Source organism: Prunus persica, chromosome G8 (assembly GCF_000346465.2).
Source record: "Prunus persica cultivar Lovell chromosome G8, Prunus_persica_NCBIv2, whole genome shotgun sequence".
Classification (NCBI taxonomy): domain Eukaryota; kingdom Viridiplantae; phylum Streptophyta; class Magnoliopsida; order Rosales; family Rosaceae; genus Prunus; species Prunus persica.
The window spans coordinates 9,371,326-9,379,908 of NC_034016.1; the positions used below are offsets into that span (position 1 = coordinate 9,371,326).

Genomic DNA, 8,583 nt, shown 5'->3' on the forward strand with positions numbered 1-8,583 from the left:
TATAACCGTCGTTTTTATATTAATTTTTTGCAGCCGTCATTGGATCTTGCTGATTGTAAGAGCAAAGAAGGAGACCGTCTATTTTCTGGATCCTCTGCCAGGTCATCGTGTGGTCGACGAAGAGGCGAAAAACATCGTGAACAGTGCTTTAAAAATATATAATACCCACATAGCCCGAGCAGGACGTAAAAATGTAATTTGGAAAACTCTCTCAGGCACACCAAAGCAACCCAGCAATGTCGAATGCGGGTATTATGTGATGCGCTTCATGAGGGACATCATCATGGATCCTTCCTTGGGGTTTGAGTATAAGGTAAGAAGAAATTACCTTCATACATTTCACGTCATTTTTTGTATTATCAACGACGGTCATGTAAAATTAACGTCGTTGAATGGATATACTACGTCGATTATGAAAAATATCGTCGTCTGTGATTGAATTTCTTTTTATTTATAAACCCTAATAGTCATTGTTTATGCAGTATGCCAAGGGAAACCAGGAAGCTTCATACCCCCAAGAAGCCATTGATGAAGTCCGGAATGAATGGGCAGAGTTTGTTTTCCAAATTATTAAACAGGGCAATTATTGAACACTTGATATTTATGTATAATGTACAAATTTTCTCTATAATATGTAATGTAAAAATTTGTTGAGGTTTTCTTAAATTAAAAAAAAAACAAACATACAAATTGCGTAACCAACGTGTAATACTTTTCCAACGACGTAATAAAGTCAAAAGCCGTCGTTTTTTGTTGTTTCGTTTTAACCAAATCCGACGTAAAAGGATATTTAGACGACGTTCTTTGAACAATTGAGTCGTTTATGGTTTACAACGTCTTCAATTTCTTAAGGGTTCAGGGTAGTACTTTGTAACGACAGCGGTTAAGTCGTGGAATATATATTTTACGTCGGATAGTTAAATATCCGCCATGGTTTCTCATTTAAACGACGTCATTTTAGCAACTTAGTCGTCTATTACAATTTACAACGTCTAAAATTTATTAACACCGACGTGGTTTGTTGTTGTGATAAGAATATTTTATTATTTTTATATCAAAATATTCAAAATAAATCTAAAATAAATCAAAAAAATGCAAAGTCAACTCCTATGAAGTCATTGATATATTTTCTTCCCCCTAAACCTTGAAAAAATTCATTTTGAATAACAAAAATTTAAAATGACCATCCAAAACAAAATTGTTTTGATGAGTCATAAAATCACTTCTAGTTTTATGGTTTAGGGTTTAGAGTCTAGGGTTTAGAGATTAGGGTTGTTATTTATTGGGGTTTATTTTTAAAGTATAATTTTTGGGTAGTATAGGGTATATATTAGGCTGTAAAACCATAAACCCTTTTATAAACTTAATTTTTAAAATTATATAATTTAGTTTTAAGGGTTTAGGGTATTAATTGTTAACGACGGTGGTTGAGTCGTGGAATACATATGTTACGTCGTGCAGTAAAATATCCGACATGGTTTCCACTTTAAACGACGTCATTTTAATATGTAAATCGTCTATTATAATTTACAACGTTTTCAATTTCTTAACTTCGACGTGGTTTTTCAGTCGTCTTTATATCAAAATATTCAAAATAAATTTAAAATTAATCCGAAAAATGAACGTCAAAATAAACGGCGTTACGTTCAGTGTTTTCGTCGTGGAATATTACATTTACGTCGGTTCTTGTAGAACTTTCGCCATGGTTTTTCTTTCGACGTTTTAAAGAGCGCGCGCTCTAAAAATTTTCGCGCGCCCTAAATTTTTTTATATTTGGCTCTTATTCTTATACTTCTAACCCTGAACCCTAAAATTTTCAGATTTCGCGCAACATAACATTCGCTCTCTCACTTTTGCTCTAATTAAAAGTTGCACTCTCCAGGCTCCGTCGAATCTGTGAGCTCGTCCAACCTGTAAGTACAAACCCTATCTTCCCCTTGTAAATTCATTGAATGATATTAGGTTGTTTTGTTAAAGGGTTTTAGGTATATGTTTTGTGATCTGTTAATAATGTGCTTATAGGTATGGGTTCATGGATTTTCTCTTTAATGGGTTCATGGATTTTCTGTTTAATGGGTTCATGGATTACATTATCTGTTATGTTGAATTGGGAATGGTTTTAATTTTGTCGGATCTTTTAATCACCCTATGTTATGTTGAATTGGGAATGGATTTATTGTTTTCATGCTTGGTTTCATGTATATGTTGGTTTCTTGCTTGTTTTGTTAAAGGGTTTTAGGTATATGCTTTGCGATCTGTTAATAATGTGCTTATAGGTATGGGTTCATGGATTTTCTGTTTAATGGGTTCATGGATTTTATGTTTAATGGGTTCATGGATTACATTATCTGTTATGTTGAATTGGGAATGGTTTTAATTTTGTCGGATCTTTTAATCACCCTATGTTATGTTGAATTGGGAATGGATTTATTGTTTTCATGCTTGGTTTCATGTATATGTTGGTTTCTTGCTTGGTTTCATATATATGTTGTGTTCTTAATGGTTTTGGGTTCTTGAAAATAAACTGAGACACGACGCCTTTTTAGGCATACGACGACGATTACACGACGGTTTATGAAAAAACCGTCGTTGTATTACTTATACACGACGGTTTTTTCATAAACCGTCGTTTGTATTACTTATATTAGACGACGTCTGTTGAAAATCCGTCGTCTATATATGCCAAATACGTCTGTTTTTGTTTAAAACCCGTCGTCTCTGTTGTGTATTACTTGCTATTAGATCTTTGTATAATCTGCTATAGTGATGGTCATTGCCTGTATTTTCACTTTATTATAGATAATAGGTTATAGTGTCGGAGATGGATAAGTCATGGATGCACTCGGATAGAAGATCGAAGGCATATGAGTTTGGGGTGGAAGCATTTTTGAACTTTGCTGTAGAAAATCTTCTAACTACAACACATATCCGTTGTCCATGTGTTAAATGTGTTAATTTGAAGTTGTTTGGGGTTGGAATTATAAGGGATCACTTATACCTTAATGGAATTGACCAAAGCTATAAGAATTGGACATTTCACGGAGAACCTTGGGAAGCAACTACTAATGCTAGTAGAAATGTTGAAGAAGATGATGGCCATAGTAGGTACAGTTTTGTGTCTGAAGAAATTGATATGGATGATAATGATTTTGGTGATTTTGGTTCCGATCCGTATGAGTTTGCCAATGTGATTGGGGATGGAGATCAACCAGTGTACCCTGGTTGTAGAAAGTACACGAAGTTATCGGCATTAGTGAAGTTGTATAATTTGAAGGCAAAACATGGGATGAGTGATGTCTGTTTTACAGAATTATTGATACTTCAAGGCGATTTGCTTCCAGAAGGAAATACAATACCCACCTCTATGTATGAGGCTAAAAAGACTTTGTGTGCATTGGGGCTGAGTTATGAGAAAATGCACGCATGCCCCAATGATTGCATCTTGTATAGGAAGGAGTATGAGGATTCAACTAATTGTCCTACTTGTGGTATCTCAAGGTGGAAGGAAGGCAAAGATTCAATCTTGAAAGAGGATGTGCCAGCGAAGGTGGTGTGGTATTTTCCTCCAATTCCAAGGTTTAAAAGGATGTTTCAATCACATGAGACAGCTAAGAGTTTGACTTGGCATGCTGCTAGAAAATCAATTGACGGTCAGATGTCTCATCCGGCGGATTCCCCGTCTTGGAAACTTCTTGATGATAAATGGCCTGAGTTTGGTAATGAGCCGAGAAACTTGAGATTGGCTCTTTCATCTGATGGATTCAATCCCCACAGTTCTCTAAGTAGCAGATATAGTTGTTGGCCGGTTATCTTAGTTACATATAATCTCCCTCCATGGCTGTGCATGAAACGAAAGTTCATGATGTTAATCTTATTGATTTCCGGTCCTAAACAACCCGGAAATGATATAGACGTCTACTTGGAGCCTTTGATTGATGATTTAAAATCTTTGTGGGATGGGATTAGAGGAGTGTATGATGCACATAATGGAGAATACTTTACACTCAGAGCTGCATTAATGTGGACAATTAATGATTTCCCCGCCTATGGAAACTTATCTGGTTGTGTTGTTAAAGGATATAAAGCTTGTCCAATATGCGGCGATGATACACCTAGTCACAGGTTGAAAAATGGCCACAAAATTTGTTACATTGGGCATAGAAAATGGTTACCAATCAATCATCCATATAGGAGGCAACGTGCAGCTTTTAATGGGAAACCTGAATATGACATACCTCCAGAGCCATTAACCGGAGAAGAAGTGCTGCATATGGTTGAAAATGGTGACAGAGTTTGTTGGAAGAAGAAATCAATATTCTTTGATCTCGAGTATTGGAAATACCTTCCTGTGAGGCATGCCCTAGATGTTATGCACATTGAGAAGAATGTTTGCGATAGTATCATTGGTACATTGCTGGAGATCCCTGGAAAAAATAAAGATGGGATTGCTGCTCGATTAGATTTATTGAACATGGGGGTCAAAACTGATTTGCAACCCGAGTATGGAGAAAGACGTACTCGTTTGCCTCCTAGGCCTTGGAATTTGTCAAGAGCAGAGAAGAGAGAGGTTTGCAATTCTTTCTATGGTATGAAGGTCCTTGAAGGTTATTCTTCAAATATTAAAAATCTTGTATCTTTACAAGATTCAAGACTTCTTGGCCTTAAATCACATGATTGTCATACCTTAATGCAACAATTGCTCCCTGTGGCAATTCGTTCTGTTTTGGAGAAGCCTGCAAGGTATGCAATAACTCGTTTGTGCTTCTTCTTCAATGCTATATGTGCAAAGACTGTTGATGTTTCCAAGCTAGATAAGTTGGAAGAAGATGTAGTAGTTACTCTGTGTTTGCTTGAGAAGTACTTTCCCCCTTCATTCTTTGATATCATGGTTCATCTAGTAGTACATCTTGTCAGAGAAGTTCGTCTATGTGGGCCAGTATATTTTAGGTGGATGTATCCGTTTGAAAGATATATGAAAGTGCTGAAGAGGTATGTTCAGAATCGTACTCGTCCCGAAGGTTGCATTGCTGAGCGGTATATAGCTGAAGAAGCGGTAGAGTTTTGTACTCAGCATTTATCTGATGTTAGTACAGTTGGAGTGCCTTCAAGCCAAAAGATGGGACTTTCAAAGCCATTATCAGGTTGCACAGTGAGCGTAGTTGATCAGGACCTGTTGAATCAAGCACATCTATATGTCTTGGAGAATACGGAGGAAGTCCTACCTTATATCGAGTACGTATGAGTTTTATTCTTTAACTTATTGATTTTAAATTATTTCTTATGTTTATCTTCTATATTTGGGACCGTAATGCTTGAATTTTTCGTGTCATGTAGGCAACATATGATCCACATCAAGACTGCTTATCCAAAATTTAGAAAGAGAACAAAGTGGCTGCAGGATAAGCACAATAGCACTTTCATTCAATGGCTACGCTTCAAGGTATATGTTGTTGAATAACATATTTCTCTTTTAATTTTCTTCTTATTTCTATGTTAGATTGAATTAAGATATATGATTAATTTGCAGGTTCAAAGTGAACTTGAGGAAGACAATCATGGCGTATCAGAAAATTTAAGGTGGCTAGCAGCTGGTCCAAACATGGCAGTGCCATTATATAGGAGCTATCTTATTAAAGGTATTAAATTCAATATCAAGGCACAAGATGATGTGCGGAGAACTCAAAATAGTGGAGTTTATTTACTTGCACATACCATGCAAGTTGCTAGTGCCAAGGATAAAAACTCAATTCTCTCAAATATGGGTTTCTATGGTGTCATTCAAGAAATTTGGGACCTTGACTACCAAAAGTTTACAATCCCAGTCTTTAGGTGTGATTGGATAGATAGTTCTGGTCTTGTAGTCGACGAACTTGGATTTACCCTTGTAGATTTGAGTAAAATTGGACATAGGAATGACCAATTTGTTTTGGCTTCTCAAGTCAAACAAATATTTTTTGTTGACGACCCGATGCATCGTGGTTGGTCGGTAGTGTTATCAATGCCTAATAGAGAATATAATGATGTTATTGGTGATGAAGTCTTAGGTGATGTGATAATTGAGTGTGAGCCATTTACAAGAGGGATGCCAAATGTTGACACATTTGATGAAGTGGTGGGTGAGTTAGGCGGTCAAAATATTCGAGATGGGTGTGAAGATATATGGATTGAATGATGCTTATGTAATTGGCAGTGTATGACATTAATTTTGTAATATATTGTAATGTGATTTCTTCACTTTCTACGTTCAAATAAAACACGACGTTATTGTGAACCAGTTATTCAGCATATTTACCGACGTCTTAAAGCAACGTAACAATGAAGAACCACGACGCTATTGTGAAGCAATTATTCAGGATATCACGTCGGGGAAGGATTAAGAACCGCCATGTAATTCAAAATAACACGACTCCAATCCCATAATACCGACGTCTAAAAAACGAGATATATAATCTGAACGTTAAAAAATACGACGTCATCATACATTTTCCACGTCCGCAAGTTCTTTTATAAACGAAGAGGAACGAAATGAATTCCGGCGGTAATTCATTATAACCGCCGTCTAATATCAATTAAACGACGTTATTTGTAATACGGCTCTCTCATCGCATTTCAACGTCAACTATATAAATACATATGTCGTAAATAATGACACTGACAACTATTTAAACGTCATCTTTTTTAGAAAAATCGAAGTGGAAAATTTATTTCACGACGGTTGTTTGTAAATAAGAGACGTAGTATATTTCAATAACGTCGTCTTCTCATGTATTTAAAGACGTCATATTTTTTCTTGTCGTGAAAATTATATTTGACGGCGTAGTGTTTTAGTTGTCGTCGTTGTATGTCTATCTTGCGGCCTTGTTCTTTTAATATGTGTCATATTTTTCCTTTTTAACGACGGTGATTTGTTTGAGTTGGTCGTCTATTCTCATCCTTGACTATTTTTTAGAACTTTAGCAGACTAAACACGTCTGTTTTTATTTGTTTTCGACGTTGTTTTATTTAACAACGTCTAATATTTATCGTCGTTGTTTGTTTCAGAAAATAGGACGTATAAATTTTGTAATACGACTCTCATATATTTGTAACCGACGTTGTTTCGTTGTTCAACGTCTACTCTATAAATACATACGTCGTAAATAATGACACTGACAACTATTTCCACGTCATCTTTTATAGAAAAATCGAAGTGGAAAATATATTTTACGACGGTTATTTTTATATAGGTGACGTAGTAGGTATCAATAACGTCGTCTTCTAATGTATTTAAAGACGACATATTTTTTATTGTCGTGAAAATGATATTTAACGGCGTCTTATTTTAATTTTCGTCGTTGTATGTCTATCTTGCGGCCATGTTCTGTTAATATGTGTCATATTTTTCCTTTTTAACGACGGTTTGTTTAGAGAGTTGGACGTCTATTCTCATCCTCGACTGCTATTTTAGATCTTTTTGCAGTACACAGACGTCGTTTTGTATTTATTGATGACGTTGTATATTGTAACAACAACGGTGATTTAACGTCGTGGTTTATGAGGGAAAAGATGACGGTGGATTCCACGACCATTGAAAAACCGAATACACGACGGTGATTTACCGTCGTCTTTTTGCTTTTTTGTAGTAGTGAACTCAGCAGGAAGTCCGGGGAAAAAATAATCAACAAGGCAATAATTATTTTGCATCAAAGTGAAAAGATAGACCAACCATCCATCAAGTAAACCATACTTCCCTTAATCTAACCTTTGAGCCATGTTCAGCACTCTACATACAATTCTTAAAAAGATGGAGAGAAAAAGAGATACTTTCCGAAGAGCGGAAAGCACACAAAACAATTCTGATAAACCTGATATGAATGGTTGAATGAGGAGAGAAATGAAAGCAAACAGCTTACTATGTCCTAATTATCATTGACGACAGTATTGTTTAAGGAACACTTACTTGAGGAACAACCTTAACCCCAGACTGATGAGCTTTCAATACAAGCTCCTCTGAACATTCACCCCAGTAAACCTGCAGCACTGCTACCTTTTCATCCAAAATGACTTGTATATTTTTCTCATGCGGAAACGCCAGAACAACACCAACCCCAAACGGTTTGTCAGTTAAGCTTCGAGTCTTCCTTATGAGCTCCCGCAGGTAATGTGGTGACTCCTGATCAGTCAAAATTAGTATATCAGAAATTTCTTCTTTAATGGCATATGTTCACAAGTTATCCTGTATTGTTTATATTCACATAAGCTTAACAGCGATTTGCTGCTAAAATACTGCAAGGAGACCATAGTACCAAGAAAGGCCTGTTATTGTATATTGATATATTCACATAATCAATTCGGAGAACCGTTTAGCTGCTTTTTCCCATATCTTTCTTTTTCTTTTCCACTTTGCCTGTTTGTTTCCACCTTTATGGAAGAGATTATAACTATCACAGATGCACTTTCAGATTTCCAAATGACAGGCCATACTCAACCTTGAACCACTGATCTGAATTTTGCAAGAGCTTCCTTGGAAAAGTTAATGATGTACCATAGAAAAGAAAAGAGGCGAGGGCATGGAAAATGGCCTCAGGCTTAATTACGCGTCCT

At 36.1% G+C, this 8,583-nt stretch overlaps 1 protein-coding gene across 1 annotated transcript in view; it reads right to left on the reverse strand.

Moving 5' to 3' along the window:
- Positions 1–8,280, reverse strand: part of LOC18767817 (nitronate monooxygenase) — a 15,284-nt gene extending 7,004 nt beyond the window's left edge. The window contains exons 1-2 of the mRNA XM_007199221.2: positions 8,256–8,280; positions 7,940–8,187 (exon numbers count right to left, since the gene is read on the reverse strand). Coding sequence (XP_007199283.2) covers positions 7,940–8,187; positions 8,256–8,280 — 273 coding nt within the window. The remainder of the gene's footprint in view (positions 1–7,939; positions 8,188–8,255) is intronic.